This window comes from Sturnira hondurensis, unplaced genomic scaffold, assembly GCF_014824575.4.
Source record: "Sturnira hondurensis isolate 20B ecotype Veracruz unplaced genomic scaffold, ASM1482457v3 Scaffold0002640, whole genome shotgun sequence".
Lineage (NCBI taxonomy): Eukaryota > Metazoa > Chordata > Mammalia > Chiroptera > Phyllostomidae > Sturnira > Sturnira hondurensis.
Genome location: NW_028075271.1, coordinates 2,766,434 through 2,787,486, shown reverse-complemented (window position 1 = coordinate 2,787,486; position 21,053 = coordinate 2,766,434). Strand labels below are relative to the sequence as shown.

Sequence of the window (21,053 nt, the reverse complement as noted above, 5' to 3'; positions counted from 1 at the left end):
GCCAGGGGCCATAAGGATTGTAAGTTACACCACTTGCCAGGCTTTTTAATACTTTTAAGGCACTGTAAAAAACAGTCTTACACGCACATCACAAAAATCATGCAAAACATTGGAGAATTCCTATCATACCCAGTTTAAATGTAGTGGCTTTATTGTTGGGAGTTATTTTAGCACTTAGCACAAATCCGGAGTTCTATGGTGCTTAGGGGACAATCCACCGCTGTCCAGGCCACTTTGTGTCGTAATTGGCAGTGTTTATACCAGCAAGACATATGCTTTATTTGCCACAATTTTCTAGTTACCCCTAAGTACCGTTTGAATAATAAATTCCGAGCACTACCACTCCCCAGAAAAGAAAATACCGGGTTATTTGAACAGACCACGTCTACAGAATTAATTATTTTGAATAACCTTTGCAAAATTCAAAAAGAAAGAGTATCAATTTCTGAAAAATTAAAACCACCTACGTGATCTTCTGATTTGCCGAACTTGGCTAGCCCTCAAAAAAGTAAAGTAAAATTGCGAGAGGCAATTAAAACAAATAAAAAGGTACTGAATATATTTATGCATGGCAAGGATAAAAAGGCTAAATTATTTTTGAGAAAGGAAACCCTATTTTATTTACCCATTCATATTTTAGATCCAGAACCAATGGAAAGCAATAAAATCGGTGAAAGATCTATACAACCCACAATGCTGCCCCCATAAAAAATATTCCAAATTAATTTCTGGCCACAAATTCTATTTTTACAGCATGTAATTGAAACCAGATTACCTTTGGTTTTTCTACATCCACCCCCTCTTTGGAGGGGGGCCTAAAAAGAATGTAGCAGAAACGAAACATAAAAGATGCCCTTACATTCTACTCCCTCAGGTAGAGTTTTGCTACAAAAGTTCTTTGCCAACTCACCTATCATTACCTTTCCCTCCCCGAGGCTGAAGTCAGCATCTTGGTCGGGAGCCCTACTTTCTCGTTTCTAACTCGGCTCCAAAATATCTTCCCAGCTAAACTCCGTTTCAAAAGTACAAACCACACAGCAATTTCTACAGTGATAAACGTTGGCACATTCTGCATCCTTGCTTCACTCCAAAATCCTTAAAGAGATACTTTTAATGACATCCTCTCTGCCGGTGAGCCATATGAGTAAAAGGGAAAAAATTGATCAAAATCAAATTCTGAAAGTTGCCAGCGGTAGCTAAAAATAATACCCTCCATGGAAAATGCTGGGTACATACTTTGCTCGCCTGTGTGCTGCCTGCAAAGGCGCTCTCACCCACACCACTGCGGGATTAATTAAAGAAACTTCAGACAGAGGAATCTGAGGATGTTGACTTGGCCGCCAGGTTTTTAGGCGGCACTCAGTTGTCCCCGACATTAGTGTCATTTATAATAAGCAGAAGTATTGAACATGCAAAATCCCGGACTCCGAGCAGGAGGTGAGCCCGGGCGGGGTTGGCGCGGGGTGCCCGGAGGGAGGGACTGCAAGGGCACCATTTCCCATCGGCCCCGCCACGCTGGGCACTTTCTGCTGCAAAAGCTTCGGGTTTTGAATATTCCCCAGATCTGCTCTTCCAGAGCGTGCATTTTTAAAAAACAAACCACACGAGGACATTCGGGGCAAAAGGGTTTTGAAAAGATCTGCTTTTTCAAGGCGCCGAGCCAAGCTCGGGGCTGACTCTGACCCAAGCCTCTGCGACCTGCCGCCAACTTTTTTTTTTCTTTTAGAGAAAACACAAAATAGAAGAAGGATATGCAAAGTAGCCCTCGGTAGGCATTTTTCCGTGGCAGAGACAAATGACAGGAGGGGGGAATGAATCAGGTCGTTGATAAGGCTCTGCAAAGGGCATTTGAAAGACTCCGAGACCTGAGGCATTGCCGTCCCCACCTAGCGCCAGCCACCAAGTTGGAATTGGCCCTGGAATTGGAGGGCTGTGGACACAGCTGCTACCCACACCTCAGAGTCCGTGGGGGAAATCGGGGGTCAGCGGTGGTTGAACAAGGGAGGCCTGAGTGGCTCCGGGCTGGGGGCGCTAAGCTGTTGACCACAAACCAGGCAAGGGCTGCCTCGGTGAGCCAGGCGACCCTGGAGACTGCACCAGGTCCTGGGCCCAAGACTCAAGCGCTAGGCCATTTGGATTAAACAAGGCTCTACCACTTGCTGTGTGTCCTCAGGCATGTTGCTTAACCTCTCTGTGCCTCAACTTTCTCCTCAAGAAAAGAAAAATGCAGTTAAGAATAGAATGCCTTCTGAGTGGGTGGTTGAAGCCAGATGATCTACTAAGATTTAGAACAGAATCTGGCCCGCAGTAAACTCTTAATAAATGCCAGCTGTTAATATCATATTGGTGATGCTGTCTCTGCTTTGTCGCAACGCTTCCCAACACACACAATGATCAGATGCTGGGAGCCGCCCACGCTCCCTCTGAGCGCCCCGGGCTCATTCTTTCTCGGGGCCCCAGCGCCTGGCACAGCGAATGGTACAGAGTACACACTCCATAAAAAGTCTGCAGGGGGAGTTAGGGTTGGAGAGGACTTAACCATGCCCAGGGCTGCCTTACTGCCTCAGTCTGGTGGGCTTCATTCCCGAGGGGACGGCCAGGGGCAGAGTAGGTGTGGGGCCAAACCGGGTGGCTCTGGTGGAGCAGAGTTCATACAGGTTCAGACGGGGCGGGGGGGGGGGGCTGGCGGGGAAGGAAACCGCTTGCCCTAGGTCTGGACACCGTCTCGGGGCAAACGCTGCAGCCCGGTGGCAGCCTGCAGACCCACCCAGTGCCATCTCAGGAGGGAAACCTCAAGACTGGGGTGTCGGCTCGGCCCGGGGCTGCTGGCCTCCTACCTGCAGCAGGTGTGACCCCAGCTCCTTGGCAACACTGTCCAGAGGCCCGGCGCGGCTCGGCTGTCCCCACGCATCTCCTAAACCTGGGCAGGGGAAGAAAGCAAATCAGTCAACGGCAGCGCCTGGCCAGAGCCCGGGCGCCAGCGACAAGCAGGACACGTAAACCCCCCACACCCAGTGCTCAGGCTGGTCCCCTCTCCTAAGCCCCAGCAACCCCATTTCCCCTCAAAAAGAAAAAGGCCAGAGGTGGAAATCCAGATGAGTCTAGATCCCTGGCGCTGCAGGGTGCGTTGAGCCCGCTGGCCCGAAGCTCGGGTGGGTCGCCCACGTGCTCGCCACTCTGAAATTGCCGTTTTATTATTTGCAATGCCACAAAGTAATCTAATCTACTTTGTTGAAATCGGCCATCCTCGTAGCCACACAGAGATACTGATTTGGCCCATAAATATTTCCCCCAGAACGCCCCTCCCTTCTCCAAGTTGCCGGCAACTGTGCATTTCCCCAAAGACAGAGAGGCCCAGACCGAAAATCCTCACATCCAGGAAGCAGCTTTCTCGCATTAAATAATAAAATAAAATAAAATAAAATAAAATAAAATAACCTCTTTCAACCTCAGTAACGCCAGGCTCCTCAGCTCTCACAGGCGCCCCAGGGGCGAGCACCATCCCCTTCCAGTCCACAAGCTGCAGCTTGGGAAGGATTTACCTGGGGGTCTCCCGGGGAGCGAACTCCAGACTCGGGGACTGGGGGACGGGGACTTCGGGACTGGGCTGTCCCAAAGGCAGCGAGAGCCCATCTGTGCTCCACAGGGATGGAGAGGTGTAGCTGCCACATAACTAGGGTCCCCCAAGCACCGCCGCTTCCTACCTGCCCCCACCTCCAGGCCTCCTGCTTCTCCCCATCACCATCCCGAGGCCAGCAGCCCTGCAGAAAGCGCACTTGAGGAGAGACCGCCCTTCCCAGCGCGGCCTGCCTCTCCTGCACCCTCAGCTCAGCGGCTATGGCGCCGGAGCTCCGGGCTTCCCTCTTCAGACTCCAGAGGAAGCGAGAAAGCCAAGTGAGGTCGCAGTGTTAAGCGCCACCTGGCAGAACACTCAGCTGGTCCCTACGGTCCTTCTGGGGGGGCCCCAGCTGGCCACCCTCCAGTTCTCACTGCAGCCCCTGACAGGAGGTGGCGAGGGCCGGGACTGCTCTGTCAGCCTGCACCCCATTTCCCTGGTAAATGGGCCCCTAGGCTCCAGGCTCACTCGCTCGAGCTACCCACGCTAGCCACTGACCCGTGCAGGGTGGGCTGTGGGTCCCTCTAGGCATCCACCTTCTCCCCTATGGTGAGCTGCAGGCTAGATGGTCCCTGCCTGCTGGGCGTGTGGAGTGTGGGACCAGAGGCCAGAGCAGGACGCACGGGCACCGGGCAGGGAGCCTCGTCCAGGCCCGTGAATTCCAGGGCCATTCCTGGGACTGATGGCAATCACGAAGCCCCTCTAAGGGCCGCGGCAAGGGAACCGACAGAGATGAGGGTCGCACTCGGGAACCTGAGGTCTCCCCACTGTCCCCGTAGGAACCGTGGCAACGCGGCTTCTGGCGGCTTTGATCCCAGGAGGTGGAACATGCACCCCCAGCGAGAGGTAGCTGGGGAGTGACGGTGGCCCTGAGTCCCCACCAAGGCTTTGGGGACCCTTCCTGGGGAACTCAGCGAATATAAAAGAGATGACCTTTTATTTCTCCTCCTGGGTTCTAGGAATTAGACACTTATCCTGGCCTCCCCAGGAGGAAGTGGCTAACTCCCACACATCCCCCAAATGTGACGGCAGCCCCTCAGCCGCCGCCCTGCGGACAGAGCTGTCTCTCTAACCTCAGGAACTGACCGCGGCCCACCCCAGGGACGGCTGCCTCTGCCTCTCACCCGCAGGCCCTCACTTCTGCCGCCGCTGGTTGGGTGCTCACTGCATCCAACCAGCGCTGGAAAGAACCAGAGTGTGAAAGCTGCAAGGCTTGAATGAAGGATTTAATAGAGACCCAGGAATTCTGATTTCTGAAAACGGACAGCTGTGCCTTAGTAACAGTCCTCTGCCTTATTGCGGGTGCTTTTCCAGGTTTGGGCCAAAACACCCTTCCCAGCTCAGTGGGAACAGTGAGTGTGGCCTCCCAGCCGTGACCTCTGGAAGGGCCCCTGCCGAGGGACCTATGGAAACTCACCCCAAGGGGACCGATCCCCAGACCACACTCCCCGGCCCAGCTCCTCCCCTAACAGCCCTGCGAAAGGCTCTGGCCTCACATGCGGAGCTGATGCCCCTGGAGGAGCACTGGGTCCTCGGGGAAATTTTCCGTGAACTCAAACGCCCAGATACTTCCAGGGCGCCTGTTCTCTTGCGTCACTGTAAGTTTTCCTACAATTTCCCAAAGCCTCTGGTTTGAGGGAGATTTGCTCCTTCCCCACCGGGTGGTGCAGATGGGGGTGGGGGTGACCCTCAAGCATCCTGCCCCGTGTCACCTCGCCCTGGGCAAAGGGGCTGCCAGCTCTTCCATTAGAAACCGCTGTGGTGAGGCCTTTTCACTTGGCCCGTAAAAGCTGGGACAGAAGGCAGAGGCTAAATAAATTAAGGTTTGTAAACAACATGCCCCCCAAAGTGAGGCGCTGTGTGAACACGACCCTCATCTGGACCTAACGAAGGGCCTTGTTTGGAAGTGAGGGGAGGAGTGCAAGGGAAGACAGCAAGCTCCAGGGGCATCCGCTCTCGGCCCGGTCTCCTGCCCAAAGTGGCGGCCTTCCACCCGGTGACTGTGAGGTGGCCGCCGCGTCCCAGCCACCAGGGTTTGGGTCCCACTTGCCCTACAGGTTTTGGCAGGGGATCTGCTGGGACTCCCTGCCACTGGAATGCCGACGGGCAGGTGGGAGGGGGAGGGTCAGCCACTGGGTCAGCAGGAGAGGGAGCCAGGCATCCTGTTCCCCTTTGTCTTCCAGGGTTTGGGGCTGCCTGCACCTTGGTGCTCACACTTGGCTGGCTGTTCAGTTTAAACTCACCAGGCCCTCCTGCCACGGAAGCTGCCTAAATATGGTCTCTCCTCCCTTCCAGGTGCTCAGTCAGTCAGTCAGCAACCAGCTCAGGGCCCCCCTGCCCTCCAGGCCCAGGTCACAGACCATTAACAGGGGGCCACACAAACAAGATGATTTCCCAGGGAAGGGGACACAATGGGGAGGTTCCCTCAGTGTGAGTAGGGTCACACCCCTCAGGTGTGGGGACGCAGCTGGTTTGCTCTTTCCTCCGGACCCAGGTGCAGAGCTGGCTGTGGCCCGTGAGTGCTGGGTGCAGCCCCAGAGAAATGGGCCGGCCTCTGGTTAGAACTCCGGGGTTGGACAGGGACTCTCCGGCTTCCCCACGGCAACCTTGGGTGTCTGAACCGGTGACAGAAACACTGCTCACAGGGACCGTGGGGTCATTAAACGGGGTCAATAGCAGGGGCCCTACCTGCCCCTACCCCTCCTCGGAGAACTGGACCTGGGGGAGTGAGAAGCCGGGCAGATCTCCCGGAGCACCCCCCAGCCCGCCTCCCAGTAAAGAGGCTGGCTGGTCCGGTCTGGACGGTCAGATCTCATCAGGCGAGAGCGCCCTGACCACCAACCCTAATTTCTCACCCTGAAATGGGGGTGTTAGGGAGTTAAGTGAGCTAAACCCGCAGGCCCAGGGTGAGAGCGGGTTCCAGAGAAAGGCCACCCCCTCGGTCCAGGCTTCTCTCGCCCTCCCACCCCTTCCCTGCTTCCAGGCTTCTCCTCTGCCTCCCCTCCCCCAAACACTACCTACCCTCCTTTCCAGAAAGGGGGTATGATATTGGGGAGCTTGACCTCTCTGTGGCTGGGGGCCATCTGAAGACACAAGATCACACTCCCCAATTGTAAACCACTCCAAAGTCAAGGAGGGGCGTGGGGAAGGGGAAGGACCAGCTGGCGGATGGGCCCTTTTCCCCACAGCTCTCTCTCCTCTCCCCAAGCTGGGAGCCCACTCCTAATGCCTGCCACCCCACCCCCACATTCAGGGCCCCTCTAGGGCTGGGCTCCCTCCAGGGCTAGGCTCCCTGGGCACCAAGCCTGGGCGAGGCTGCAAGGTGGAGAGCTTGGGACTGGCCTTCCTCAATGCTGCAGGAGAGCCCAGAGCTGGTGACCCGGGACCCCAGGAAACTGTCACGTTCTGGCCTCCTCCATGGACTCGGTCCTTCTGCCTTGGAACGCTGCCTGTCTCCGGGCTCCTTGAAAAAGCCCGGTCTTGCTCCAAACCATGCGCTGAGAGCGGGCCAGGGAAAGGGCATCAAGGGGGTGGTAGGTAGGGGTGCCCCAAGAAAGCCACGCAAGTGGGACAGGGGCGGGGGGGGAGGAAGGGGGCTTCCAGGGCTGGCCAGCGTTGTCTGTACTCGGTCGACAGACCGCAACACCTGCTCTCTCCTCCCAATGCCTGGGGCTCAGACCTGGACGACCCCAGCCGCTACACAGCGCTTCCTGTGCCCCAGAGACCCCGGGAACCGAGTATGCAGCACCCCCACTGCAGTCTGGCCCGCAGCTGCCAGGACCCTGCTCCCCCGAATCCCCCTTCGCCCCGCTTGGTGGCGAGTGAGAGCCTTCCCTCCAGAACTAGGAGCACAGCCGGGCGGGCTTCTGCATAGAGACGGGAGAGGGCTGCAAAAAGCCACATTTGAAAAAATAAGTCTATTTTTTAAAAACGCACTTTATTTCCAGCTGTGGTACAGAAAGGCCATGGGTCTGTAACCCCAGCTCTGTCTAGGAGTGTCCTCACTACACCCTCTGAGTCAAAAGGTTTAGGTCCGGGTAACAATTTCTAGGACAGCGGCCCCCTCCCCTCTGCTGGGCGCTGGGTGTGCATGTGTGTTTGGGGAGGGGAAGGCCCTGAATGAGTCTAAATGCAGACAAATTGTGCCCCTGGAACAATGCAGGCCTCCAGACCCACTTCCGCTGAATGTGAACACGTTCGCTTCCTTTAAGTAAAAGGCTGTGCTAGGTGTTCCGGCCCCTCCCCCACCGGTCACCCACACCTGTCCTGGTCTTCAGGCCTGCGGGCGGGGGGAGGGGCTCTGTTCTGCTCTCCACGGTCAGCCTCAGTTTCCAGCTCCTTGCCTGACCCGGGGCCTATGCCTGAGCCTCCAGCAGGGACCACATGCTCTGCTTCACTGAGGGGGCTCCAACCTCCGCTCCCGGGAAGCGGCCTGACTCTTGACACTGGCCATGGAGTCCCTGCAGCTCTGACTCTGCCTGACCTCCTGAGGCCCACTGCAGACCACTCGATGGTGGACATGGCGGAACTAGCCCTGAGTCAGCTACAGACAGACAACGGAGGAGTTTGTCCGCCCTGGGTGCTTCTGGAGCAAACTCCAGTGCTTTTCAAAGTGCCCCATCTCCTGAAGGAAAGGCCACAGTGTGAAGAGGGGGACACCCGGGGAGCCCCACGTATCCCCTGCCTTCCCAGCCTCCGGTTAACTTGTCCAGGTTTTAACTCCGAGTCCACTTCCAAGGCCAGCCTTGCCCTTCTGCCCTCCTTCCTGCCCACCTACTTCCTACTTCCACATCTGCTGTTGAAGAGGGGGAATGTGGGGGCCCAGCAAACAGTGGGTCTTGCCAGGCCAAGCACTGAGTCCTGGAGGGCCACCGAGGGAACACCATGGGAGCCACATGTGGCTGGGACAAGCGCAGAGCGTACGGGAAGCAGCAGCTGGAGTGAGAGCAGGTTCAATTTCCACCTGTATGGCCGGGGTCTCTCACACTGACCCCAGGAATCCTGGGCAGCCATGGGGCTGCTCGTGGGCCCATTTCACAGACCAGGAGACCCAGGTCTTGTGGTGCAGCTCGACAGAGTGGAGCCTTGAGAGGCTATAAAAATTGTCACCAGCCCCAAGCCTAGGACTAGGCAAGCCAGGAGGGTCCACTCTGGGCTCGGGTCACCTCCCTCTGGACCCCTCTGGGCTCCTGGCTCCCTCCTGCTGCCCGGCAGACTCGGGGAGAAAGGAGCTGAGGTGGAAGGCCCCTCCAGCGGGAGGACAGAGGCGCACAGGCTGGCTCTTGCCCTCACTGGGGGACCGTGGGGGAGACCCACGCATGCAGGCTGGTCTGGTGGGTCTCGTGGTTCCTTGGGGTTCTGCTTTTCTTTTCCTGACTCCCAAAGTCCCAGATCCTTCTTCACCCGGGGGTCCTGCCTGCTCCACTCTGGGGCTACGACCAGCGAACAGCCAGGCTGTGCTTGGCAGGTTGGTTCCGCTCCGCATCTTTTCATCGGAGGCCAAGAGCTGGGCAGAGCTTCGGCTGCCGCCCAGGATGGCGTTGGCCCTAAAACCTGCCTAACGCCCTCGCCCTGACCCTGGCGGTGCCCCCAGCTCCCTCCCAATCCAGCACCACATCCCCAACACAGACCTGAGTCCCCAGAACGGGTCAAATCAGTTAAGGCGCCTCTTCCCCACCCCCACCCCCCAACTCTGGAGAGGGAAGCAGGTCATTTCGCACAGTCGAGCTCCTTCTAAATGCACCTTTCTCTCTTTGCCCAGCATCCAACACCACAAACCCTTGCCCCCAAACCGAGCTGAGGGAACACGGGGCGGCGGTCCAGAGCTGCAGGCCAGAGCCCCTCGGTGCAAAGACTGTTCCAGAGGCTGCCTGCCCACCCCTCCAGGCCAGCACCCTCCCTCCAATGCTGAAGGAGAGCCTGGTGTCAGAGCCAGTGCCTCCTCCCGTCTCCAATCCATCGGGGGCTGGGTTCATGGCCCGTCCAAAACCCTAGGGTCAAACAGCTTCCTCCCAGACGCTCCTGGAGTTCCAACCTCGTTCTCACTGCTGCAGGCGCGCAGGCCGCCCCGAGACGAGGGCTCCAGGTCTGGCCTGGGTCCTGCAGCGGACTCAGGGTCAGGCACTTCGGGGCCCAAATGCCTGGAAACTCACTTTCCAGGGCTAGAATGCACAGGCATAGAGCGCAGAAACCTGTGTACTCTCAAATTCCCGATTTTTAGCCAGTTTTCCTGGAAATCCACCACATGACCATGGCTCGCAATTAGCGCTCTTTCTCCCGACCCACCCTTTCTAAGTGATCTCTGGTTTATTTTAAATCGTTGGCAACAAACGAATCGTGCAGTCTTCGGATCTCTTCTTTGTATGTTTTTACTTCCAGCGGGGGCAGGGGAGGTGGGTGTCCTGGCAGGGTTCACACCTGCCCTGTAGCACCCCCACAAAGAAACAGCTCTGCTCGGGGAAGCACACCGGTCACCACCATGCCTTCTCAGGTAGGGAGGGTCCGGCCAGTGTAAAACCTAATTCTCTTTTACTTTCCACTGAAACTGCAGAGGAATCATCTTTGCTTCTAGCGTGGTGGAGACACCCTTGGTTGGACAAATAGTCACCACTGGCCATCAACTCCTCGCTTGGTCAGGGTTGGGAAGGGAAAGAACCCCTTCCCGGGCTCTGTCGGGCCAGGCTCTGGCGGGTGGTCACAGGCTCCTGTCACCAGGAGGAAATCGCCCAGTGGCCCAAACGGCCCAGCTGGGAGACACCGGTGAGGCCAGGCCCCCTGAACTTCCCTCCAGCCACGCTGTGGGGAAGCTGGAGGTCGCAGTGGCAGACAGCCCTCGCGCTCCACCAGGGAGGCAGCGGGAAGTGCGGCGGCAGACCCGGAGACTTCGTAAGGGGCTCGAACTGCAGACCGAAAAGCGCCGGGCTTGCAGACCCCTTTCAGGGCTGCCTGTGGGGGAGCCACGGCCCGGCCAGGGAGAACTGTCCCTGAACGCAGACCCTCTAGTCTGCTGCTGAGGTTGTCTCCCTGCTCCTGCTCTGGCTTTTGGGGCTCCGAGGCCAGCCCTCCATGCAGAAGTCTTGGGGCACCCATCAAGCCCAATGCCGGGCTCTCCGGCGCTAGGCCTCAGCGATTCCCACAGAGGACAGAGCACTGCAGGGGGCTTGGTTCAGGGACACCCAGACACTGAAAGCAAATGCCAGGGTGACCTGGCCTCCCCCAGTCCTGTGATGCCCCGCCTGGCTGCCCCAGCCCCCCGCCATTTCTTACCACTGCGAGTCTGCTGGACCTAAGGGTCCTGGAGACCCTTGCCCACCATGGCACCTGCCCCTCTGGGTTCTTAATTCCAATGTGGGGCGGGGGACACTGCGCTTAGGCCTGCCGCCTGCCATTTTCACGTTAATCGCCTCAGTCTCGCTCCTTCCGGGTCTGGGCTCAAAACTGGCCCTCTCTCGCGCGCTGACCGCCCGAGTCCAGCCCTAGGGAAGGGGAGCGGAGGAGAGGCGGCCTGGGAGACCGGAGTCTGAAGCCCGGCCCGTCCAGCGCTCTGCGGGACGCTGGGGCCTGCAGGCCCGGGCCTCGGCGGGAGCCGCGAGTGCCCTTCACTCCCCTCCCGGGCGCACATGCCCCGCCCCACGCCACAGGAGAGAGAAATGGAAGGAGAAAGTAGAAGAGGGAGAGTTAAACGAAAAAAGAAAAGAAAGAAGGAAGGTTGGCGGGAATGAAATAACACGTTCGTAGATCCGTGCTTGGCGCGCCCCAAACCAGCCTTGGACCAGGACAAGGTAAGGTCTCTGGGGCTCCAGGGCCCTGGCCCCTCTCTCCAGCCGGAGCCCAAGCCCCCGGGGCGGCCTCTTCAAGACGCTCTGGGCGGCTGGGGCGGCCCCTCCGTACCAGCCCGGGCCAAGGCCGCCCGGCTTCCCAGCGCCCCGCTACCCACCGCGGCCTCACCTTCGGGAAAGACCGCGCGCATCTTCAGGTAGCTGGTGGTGAGTCGGATGATGGACGCCTTGTCCAGCTGCGAGGTGATGGCCGACGGCAGCGGCAGCAGCTTGGCCAGCTCGTAAAACTCGCCATTTTCCTTCTCCCTCCGGGTCTTGGCCGCATTCTTGGACTTCTCCTTCATCGCGCCTCGGCTCTGGGCATATTAGACCCGGCCGTGCTCCAGGCCCGCGGAGCCCCGCTCGGGCTGTGGCGCCGGCGGTGGGGCAGGAGGCGCCGGGGGCCGGGTGAGTCTGGGCCGCCGACCGCGGGCAGGTGCGCGGGGCCGCCCTGGGCACCGAGACGGGTCTCCACCGCCGCGGCCCGAGAGTCCGGTGCAGCCAGCCGCCGCCGCCCCGGGCGCAGCCTCCTCCGAACTCGACAGTCCCGCGGCGACAGGAGCCTCGACTTCCCACTGGTTTCTTGTTCTTCCTTCCTCCCTGTTTCCTCCCGCGCCTCCGCTTTCCGTAGGGGATGGAGAGGGGCCGGCAAGGAGGCGGTGGTGCGATTTAGTCCTTGACCGAGTGTTCGTTTCCGCTGCCCCGAGGCCCCTCCGGGCTGGAGGGCAGCAAAGGCGGCGGCGGCCGCGGAGCCATGGAGCGGGAGGCGAGCAGAGGGGAGCCGGGGCGTAGGCGGCCGCGGCCGGGCCCGGGCGCGCTCTCCTGCCCTCCCCGGCGGTTTCCTGCGCCCGGAGACACTGCGCCCGGAGCCCGCGATCTGTCGCGGGGCGCAGCAGCTCCGCGGTCCACGTGCGACCGAGCTGCGTTTGTTTATGGCGGACCCGCCTTCGGGCGGAGCAGTGGGCCGCTGCGGCCTGGGGAGGGGGAGTCTGGGGGGAGGGACCGCGGCGGGGGCGGGGGCAGCGAACCTCGCCTTCCGACTCCGCCGCGGCCCGGGAGTCAGGGCGCGCCGCCGCGTCACGGCCTCCAGGGACTCTCCCAGGGGAGACCGGCGCGCGCCCGGGCCGGAGGAAGTCCCGGTGAGTGCTCCAGGCGCGCCGCGGGGACTGGCGAGCGGGCCGCGGGACCCGGGTGCTCGGAACCGCGGCGGGGAGGAGCGAAGGGGGGGAGGGGGAGAGATGCCACGACCCCCTCAGCGGCGGGGGAGGCGGCGCGGCCCTCCGGCCCAGTGCCCGGCTGGGGAAGCCCGAATCCTCTGAGCCCGGGCCGGTCCCGCGCCCCCTCCTTTGCACTTCGCAGGTCCCGGAGCCCCATGGGGGTGGGGGATGGAAACGAAGAACGCCCCCCCCCCCACACACACACACCTCAGGAAAGGGCGCATGAAGGCTCGGAAGCGACTCTTCAGCCCTTTCTCTCCTTGAAACTCGGGAGTGAAAGGAGACTGGCGTCTTACCCGGAGAGGCGGAGGGCGCGGGCACGCGCGGGCCGCGCGAAGGGAGTAGGTCCGGGAGCCGAGCCTGGAGTCCACGCCTCGCCTAGGGCGGCGCAGGGAACGGGGCCCGCAGCCGAGCTCCCGCAGCTCGACCCAGGGCAGCCCCAATTTGGGGGAATCATGGCTGCGGTGGAAGCTTCAGGTCTCGGAGCGAGGAGCACCGGCGAGCACCGGTGGAGGCCAAGGCTGTGGGGCAGGCAGGCGGCGGTCGGAATAGGGAGGCGCAGTTGGAGATGCAGGCATAGGTGTCCCTGCCATGTCCCTCACGGCCGCGCTGGCCGGAAAGAATCCTCCGGTCCCCCGACCCCCGTTCCCTCCTCCCGCGCTCCGGTGCCTGCAGCCAAGTGTGGGACCCTGCTGACAACCCGGTTGCACAAACCCCCACCTCTTCTAAAGGTCCTAACCCTCCGATTGCCGCGCAGACCTGCGCTCTAGGAGGACGCAGCTTCCCGCCCGCGCAGGGTTCAGGGCGCAGCCTCAGCTGGACGCAGGGCTCGGCGCACGGGGGATCCCTTGGCGAGTAGGGCTGTGGAGCTGTAGGGCGCCTGATTTGGGGGGCAGCTGCGAGGAGGTGAGAGGCCCGTGGCCGCCCGCCCGCCCCGGGCTAAGATCTCGGTCTCTGGTACCACCTCACCCTCGCGTCCCGGGAGGGGCCCGCGGCTCAGCGAACTCGCCACCGGGCGCCCACGCGGGCCCCTCCTGCCTCCCCTGCTCCTGGAAGGCCCAGTCGGCTACCCCCTCTTCGGTCGCAGGCGCTTCTACCTTTCTCAAGGATCCCTCTGAAGGTCACAGGTTCTTCGTCGGCGCGGTGCGTCGTAACTCCTAGGGTGGGCGGGACGGTGGGCAGAGACCCCGACGCGGCCCCCGTCTGGCCCCTCACCTTGAAATCTTGGCCTTGGTTCGTCCGGCCGGGTGTTCGGAAAGAAGGAAGCCGAGCGAATTTCGGAGTTGGTGGCTCCCCACCAAACGCCGGGAGCACCAGGGAGCCGGTATTTTCCCTTGGGGTTTTGGATTCAGGAACATTTCCCGTTTCTAGCACTGGGCGAAGAGGGCCCGGGCCGCGCGTCGCGGGTAGGTCGTGCCCAAACGCAGCGTTCCAGACCTGCTTCCCCGCCCGGAATCCCGCGCGGGGCTGCGGGAACAGCTGTCGGCTCGGGGCTGCCCGGAAAAGGGGCTCCAAGGGGGAAGGGACTGCTGGCGGGGCCCCGCCGCAGATGGCGTAGGCCGCCGGGAGGGCGCTTCTGCGCTAGCCTCGCATCGGGAGGGTTTAACGCCCCCTCGCCCCCGCGATTTCCGATCCTCAATTATGGACCCGGGATAATTCCTCCCGGGCTTGAAAGGGATTACCCAGAGCGCAGAAACATGGCTAAGTGGGAGTGGGAGAAGCCCGACAAGTAACAGGAACAGAAACTTTTCTCAAACCCAATTTCCCGGATTTTACGGGAAAGCGTACTCGAGAGCTCGCTACCGGGTTTTCGCGGTGGCAGACGCTGTTGCCGCACTGCAAGACCGGCGCGAACCGCTTGGTTTGAGAGGGGCACATGGCGTGTTTGGAGACTCTTAGATGTCTGTGTAGGACACGCTCAGGCCCAAAGGCCGCCCCAGCAGATGCCCAAGCGGGCATGGTGCGCCTCCCACCCCCGCGCGTTTGTTCAACGCGCGTCCGCAGCGGCGGCTTGGTTTCCGCCGCACCGCCAAAGCACCCAACGCCCGTGGGCGCAGACCTCAAAGGTTCCGAGGTGGGAAGGACCGTGCTGTCTGCGGGGAGTAGTGAAGAGCCCCACCCCCAACCGCACCCCCGCCCCTGATTAGGGCTTTATCCCGGCTCTCTCTACCTGGGACCAGGACACTTGGGACAAACACCACAGGCTAAAAGCCCGGTGTAAACTGGGAAAACACCGACCACGTGCTATTCGGAGTGATCAGGAAGATTGTCGGTGGCCTCCGCTTGGGACACCTGCTGCGTGTCCCTCCTTCCTGGGCTCTATGTTCGGAGAGAACCTCACTCGTGGTCTGTGCTTTTGGCCTAAAGCCGGGTACTGCCCGGCACAAGGAGACCGGCCTTTGGAGACCCAGTGGAGAGGTTTCCAGGCGAAGACTGGTCTCCCGAATCTGGGGCGTCACCCGGGACCAACAAGAGTCCGCAGAATCTGGAACGGTGGGACACTGGGGGGCGGGAGGAGGATGAGTGGGAAGAGGGTTCCGACCCACTGACGGCCAGCGCTTCCAGCACCCGGCCTGCTTGCAGGGCACCCTGGCAGGTCCGCCTCCCTGCGTTTGGGAGCACCCAGAGGCACACCAGGGCGCCTCTTAGAAATTTTCCGTTAGGAAACTGATCTGGAAGAAATTGAGGCCCCAAGAGGAAGGGGAGGGCCCGGGCCGCTCCACATCTGCTCGGATTTTCTGCTTCAGATGCTCCGCAACTGTTCTTCCCCAGGCAGTGCCCGGCGCCTACCTGAGGCCCATCCCCCGCGGAAACCGGCTTTCTCGTCAGATCAAGGGGGAAACGCGCAGATGTTGCCGCGGGGATGGGGTCCTGGAGCGGCTGCTGAGGTAGCAGAAGGGGATCAGAGACTTGGTCGCTAAGGAGGGGGGTGGAGGAGGTCGAACCTCAGAAGTGGTGTTGAAGGAGAAATCCAACCGCTGGTGCAAACCCAGGCAACAGAAAAGCCAGGGCCGCCGAGATTCGAACCTATTGGATTCCCAAGCCCCCGGGCCGCACAGATGTGGTTCCTGCAGGAATCCTGCTCGCCTCCAGCGCTGCCTCTGGGACTGTCCGTGGTGGAGAATCTGCTTTCAGTCTGACCTCTCCGAGAGCCCCTCGAGTCTCATTTCTCCCCTGAAGAAAGCCCCATGGAGAAGTCACCAACTTTTCCCTTTCTGTTCCTCCCAGAAGAGATAAGACAAGAACACCACGGCTATTCTTTGTGAAAAGTAACCATGGGCAGGCAGAGTCATTTCCGAATGACTCGTTCCTCCTGAGGTCAGGACAGTAACTGCGGCCGCTCGCCCTTCCCGAGGCGTGGAGGGAGCGGAGTTACCTGGCTGTTGCTTTGTTTTAAATAAACTCTCTCTGGATGTCCCTCCATTGGAGGCATTTGCTTTCGGGTTGTAGGCCGCTCTTTGGTGATAGGGTGCTGTGGCCGCAACAAGAGGAGGTCGACCCTCGTGTCCTGGGCCCCGGGTCCCTTAGTACCGCCACAGCCTTTGGCCTTGGCAGGGGTGTCCCGGCCTGGCTGGGGGTGGGGTTGGCAGGCAAGGGAAGGAGGCACCCCAGGGTGCCTGCTTGAGGCCGCTTCTGCTCTCTGGGATTCCAAAAAGAGTGTCGTCCTTCTCTCGGACTCCACTGCCCAGCACCTTCCTGGGTCTGGGACTGGGGACTCGCCTGGCTGCACCTCCTCTTTGAAGGCCCGGGTTGCTGCCGCAGAATTCTCTCCCTCCCTTAAGGCGATGCATTTAGGGAAACAAAAAGTTAGTGCCACAGGTAATCAATGATAGTGATTTGCAAAGTCCCTGATGGAGGGCTACACAGATCCACCAAAGCCGCGTTGATTTGGGGTAAAAGGCAGCCTCAAGTTTTTTTCTGATTTCACCTGGGGGTGAAGAGGTAGTTCATTCCTTTTCATTTTCTTTCCCCACTTCCTAAGCCTGGCCCAGCTTTCTCCCCCAACTCTAAGGAGATGCCCAGGGGCTTCGCAGCACCCCTCCCAAAGTACAAACACAGCCAGTGGCCTCCGGGGAGGGCGGGAATCCGGCTGGAGCGTAGGCAGCGCCCCGGCCTAGGATCTGCGCGTAGGGACTGGCCAGGGATCCGCTGCTGCGGAGCAGGGAGACGCCAGCGTCCCGCGCTGACCTCCTGCCACCCTTCCACGACCAGGCCTCCTGGAGCCGCGAGGGCTCCCCGGGGGTGAGGGTGGGGTTCTCTGCCCGGCTTAACAGAAACGTCGCCTCAAAATCCCGATTTCGGGAGAGGCCGCACATCTGTTCCCTGCAAAGCCACGCTCTTCGCCTCCAGCGGGCTGGGACTCGCGAGCAGTGGTAGGCGTCTGGTGTGCGCCGACGTTACCAAGCGGTTTTATCTATTACACATCGCCCCGAAATCTGAAAACCAACTAGTTCATTAACGATGGCGCTAAAACCGCCTTCTCAAAACATCAACCCCAAAAGCTCTTTTAAAAAAACAAAACCTAGCCACCAGAGACAAATATTTTTGCACACCAAAAAAAGCACAAACACGGTGGACTTATGGTTCTTCTTTTTCTAGCAGGTGATAATGGTATTAGCCAACCCTTAAGTCTGATAGTAATATGGGGCTATCGCAGGACTTGAAGGACTCAAACTCGTTTCATTAACACAAGGGGGCTATTTGCAAAGCAAAGCGAACACTGGGGAACTTTCTCCCCAATCTAAACAAATCTGTAGGAAGAAAGACGCTAATTCATTCGGAGTTTAGTAGAAAAGTTACAGAAATGCCGGCGGGCGGGCGGGAGGCTGGATGGGCGGGCTCCAGCGTGGCCTGGGCGCGCGCTGCCGCCCAAACCCCGGGCGTGATCATCTTCCCGCTTCGTGCGGATTTTTTCTTTTCTTCGCTCCTTTCCTTTTCTTTAAAATGTTGGCGGGGAAAGCCGAAAGCTGTTCTGCGGCCACACGCTCTCCCACCGGGGAGGGGAAGAGGGCGGTCCCGCGTCGGAGGTTCCCCGCGCGCCAAAGCCGAACTTTAGATTTGAACGGCGGCGGGACCGCGCCGGTGCCCAAGCACCGAGGCGGTGGAGGCCTCCCCTCGCCAGCCCTTCGTCGCTCCCTGGACCGAAACCGTGCTTTGGGAGTTTCGGGGCACACTCGGGGTTAAGGGTGCCCCGAGGGCGGCCGGAAGGGGCCGAACGTCGGGCTTCCCCAACGCCAGAGATCTTAATTCCACAGAAGGGACAGGAGACTCCTGCCGCCGGCGCTGGGTGCAGCGCCGAAGAGGACCGTTTCCTGCGTACTCGGCGCGCTTCCCGCCTTGGGGTAGCAGTCTCCGACTGCCCGCAGGGTTAGTGGCGCGTCCCGGGCCGGTTGGCGGAAGGGGGCGCAACGTGCACGGCCGCAGGAGGAGCTGGGTGAGCAGGGAGGGTGGAGGGCTCGGAGCGCACCGGAGGGGGTGTCACCACACACGGGCGCGCGGGGAGCCAGTGCACGGGGAGTGGGAGGCTGCAGGACGCGCGCCCTGAGAGCTCACGGAGGGGCGCAGGGTACACTGAGGGGTCTCACTGCGCACTGGGGGTGGGGAGGCACTGGGGGTGGGGAGGGACAGTGAGCTTGGCGCCGTACGCGGATGGGGCCGCGAGGACGTTGTATCCGACTCCCGCCTCCTCCCACTCGGCCTCTGCTTTTCTCTGCTCCGCATGCCCTCACCCCCAATTCTTTCCATTTGGAAAGTAGGGATCAGAGGGGGCGGGGGCGGGGGCGGGAGAGAGCGGGCCCCGGGGCGTGCAGGCGCACGGGTGCGGGGATGTCTGGCGGGCACTGGGGGCTGGAGCTTCGCTAAAGCCGCTTGAGCCAAGCCCAGCTAGCGCACACCAAGACCGCCCGAGGGAGTTGAATTTTCGCGCTGGCGGCTTAGTCCTTCGAGGTGGCTATGGGAGCGCCCCGGAGTGGTCCCCGACTGGGGGAGACCCGACTCCCCTCTACCTGTTCCCCCCACGTCTTTGAACTGCCCGGAAACAGAATTCCCTCCAGGTGCCAGAGCAAATACCCGGGCAGAGGGGGCTCCGGGCAGAGCATATCTTCCCACGAAAGGAAAAGACGCAAACTTAGCACTTTTTCTCAGTTCGAGCGGACTTTCCCCCTTGAAGAACTCGACTGGCGGATGAACCTCGGGGTCAACTCAGACTGCGCGGTTTGTGAATATTTTTGGCCCCAACCCCCAAACCGTCTTCACTTTTTAGAAGGCAGGAAAAAATATATATCGCACCCACGCTCTTTTCTCCCTGCGGTAGAGAAAAAGACGTCGTTTAATCCGACTATGGAATTGTCTGCGCTTCGCTCCTAGAAGCTTTTGAACCAGGCGGGTGAGCCCTCGGGCTCCTTCCTCGCCGGACACGCAGAGATTCGCATTCTGGAAACGTCCGCCTCGCCTTGTTCTCTACCAGAGGGGTGGCCGGGGTGTGAGCGTGAGGGGGGCTCCAGGGAGTCGTGAAGAAATGCCCCTGCGACCCCACGGCCGAAGGCGGTGAACGGGCTTTACGGCGGAGGGGCGACGGACCGAGTTTCAACTTTGCTTTTGCTTTTCGAGGCCAGAGCTGGGCGTGGGGAGGGGGTGGGGGACGGGAGAGGTGGATACGTGGAAGAGGTTATCGAGAAACCTGACTTCTGAGTAACTATAAGCAGGCGTGCGGGGAAAGAACAGCGTGGAGGTGAACTGGAGCGCTGTCGAGTGACAGACATTGGCCATTCCTGGCGACACCAGAGGCTCCTTGTTCCACTGTGTCTGAGCGCGCCCAACCCTGTGTCCACCGAAAGTGACCACCACCTTAAACAGCTTTTAAGCACTTGAAACGAAGTAAAAAAAGCTCATCTGTGAATTTGCTTTACTTCCTGGAGAGTTGGGGGCCGCAGAGGAAAAAAGATTATCACCATCTTTACCCAGGCACAAATAATTTTAGTGTTTATTGAAGTCCACTTAAAGTAATTGACCAGAAAATACCTGCCTCTTTAAGCAACATTCGGGGTGCTCCCTTGAAAGCTAATTGACTCGGTTGTATTTCTGTTTAGTCTGATGCCAGCCCCGTCGTTTCTGGAGAGGCTGTCAGCCCTGACAAGTGAAGGAAAGTGGGAGCCAGGAGAGCTGCACCTGCAAAGCGCTGGAATCCGGGGCCAGCCCCGGCCATCTGTTCTCCAGGAGCCCCGTGTTTGGAGCCTGCCTGATTGTTTGACATCCAACAGTTGGGTTTTCTGAAAGTCAATCCCAGAAATGGAAATTCACTCTCAGTGTCTTGCACAAGCAATTTGATAACCAAGTGACCTGGGTGGAGCTGAGCAGCGAGGATCTTTCCTGCTGTAGACAGAGCAGACCTGGTGAAGGCTGAAGACCTTCCGCTGAGCGTAGAAAGGCAATAATTTAGATGCCCAGAAAAATTCCTGGCTAGAAGAAAAGAAGTTACAAAATTCATACACTGCAAAATCCTTTGAACAGCATTTGACAGTAAATGTATTTTTCTAGTTACGAGTGTTGATCTGAATGCCTCAGTGGCCCTCGGCATGTGTGGGTCACAAGCGTGCGTCTCCACAAAGATGAACGATGGATGTTTTAGGACTCCATGCTTTAAAGGTGATTTTCTGTGTTGGCCGTGGAAGCTGCTTCACTTCAGATACTTTATGGGGTGGTTGTCAAGGGAACCTTGGGTGAAATTTCTCAGGAGTGTCTCTAAAAACATTATTCATAATTAAAAAGTGATTCATAGAAATCACCAGAAAAATTATGGCAAGTTATGTTCCAGCATGTTCTTAGGCCATGTGGAATAAATAAAACTGTTAAGGTCTGGTGGGGCAGTGCTGCCTCCCCGCTCTCCTCCGACTGTGCCGGCAGGACTTGCTTGAGCTTCATAGATGTGGCAGCGGGGGAAGGAGGGGAGGGGAGAGGAATCAGAGGACATACGACGTTTCTCCAGGTATTGTCTATATCGAGAATCCAAGGTATAATTCCATCCCTTTAAAGACCCCTGGTAGTGTATGTTCCAAGAAACGGGTTAGGCAGCATGAAAAGGGGTATCTTTAATAACCTGAGGATTTTTTTTAAAGATTTTATTTATTTATCTAGAGAGAGGAGAAGGGAGGGAGAAAGAGAAGGAGACCTGGGGGTCTCTCACATGACCCGCACTGGGGACCTGGCCTGCAACCCAGGCATGTGTCCCGACTGGGAATAGAACTGTCGACCCTTTGGTTTGCTGCCCGAGCTCAATCTACTGAGCTACACCAGCCAGGGCAACAACCTGAGGATTTTTTTATGGAGAAACACACTGAGGAAACCCCATGTAATAGAGTCTGATCCACCGAAGAGGCCATGGGAACTCAGACCCACCTGGTCAGA

The 21,053-nt window shown here is 59.2% G+C and overlaps 1 protein-coding gene across 1 annotated transcript in view; it reads right to left on the bottom strand.

Moving 5' to 3' along the window:
* SIM2 (SIM bHLH transcription factor 2) overlaps positions 1–11,759 on the bottom strand; it is a 41,655-nt gene extending 29,896 nt beyond the window's left edge. Inside the window, exons 1-2 of the mRNA XM_037040618.1 lie at positions 11,564–11,759; positions 2,838–2,920 (exon numbers count right to left, since the gene is read on the bottom strand). Coding sequence (XP_036896513.1) covers positions 2,838–2,920; positions 11,564–11,738 — 258 coding nt within the window. The 5' untranslated portion in view covers positions 11,739–11,759. The remainder of the gene's footprint in view (positions 1–2,837; positions 2,921–11,563) is intronic.
* Between the last annotated feature and the right edge of the window lie 9,294 nt (positions 11,760–21,053).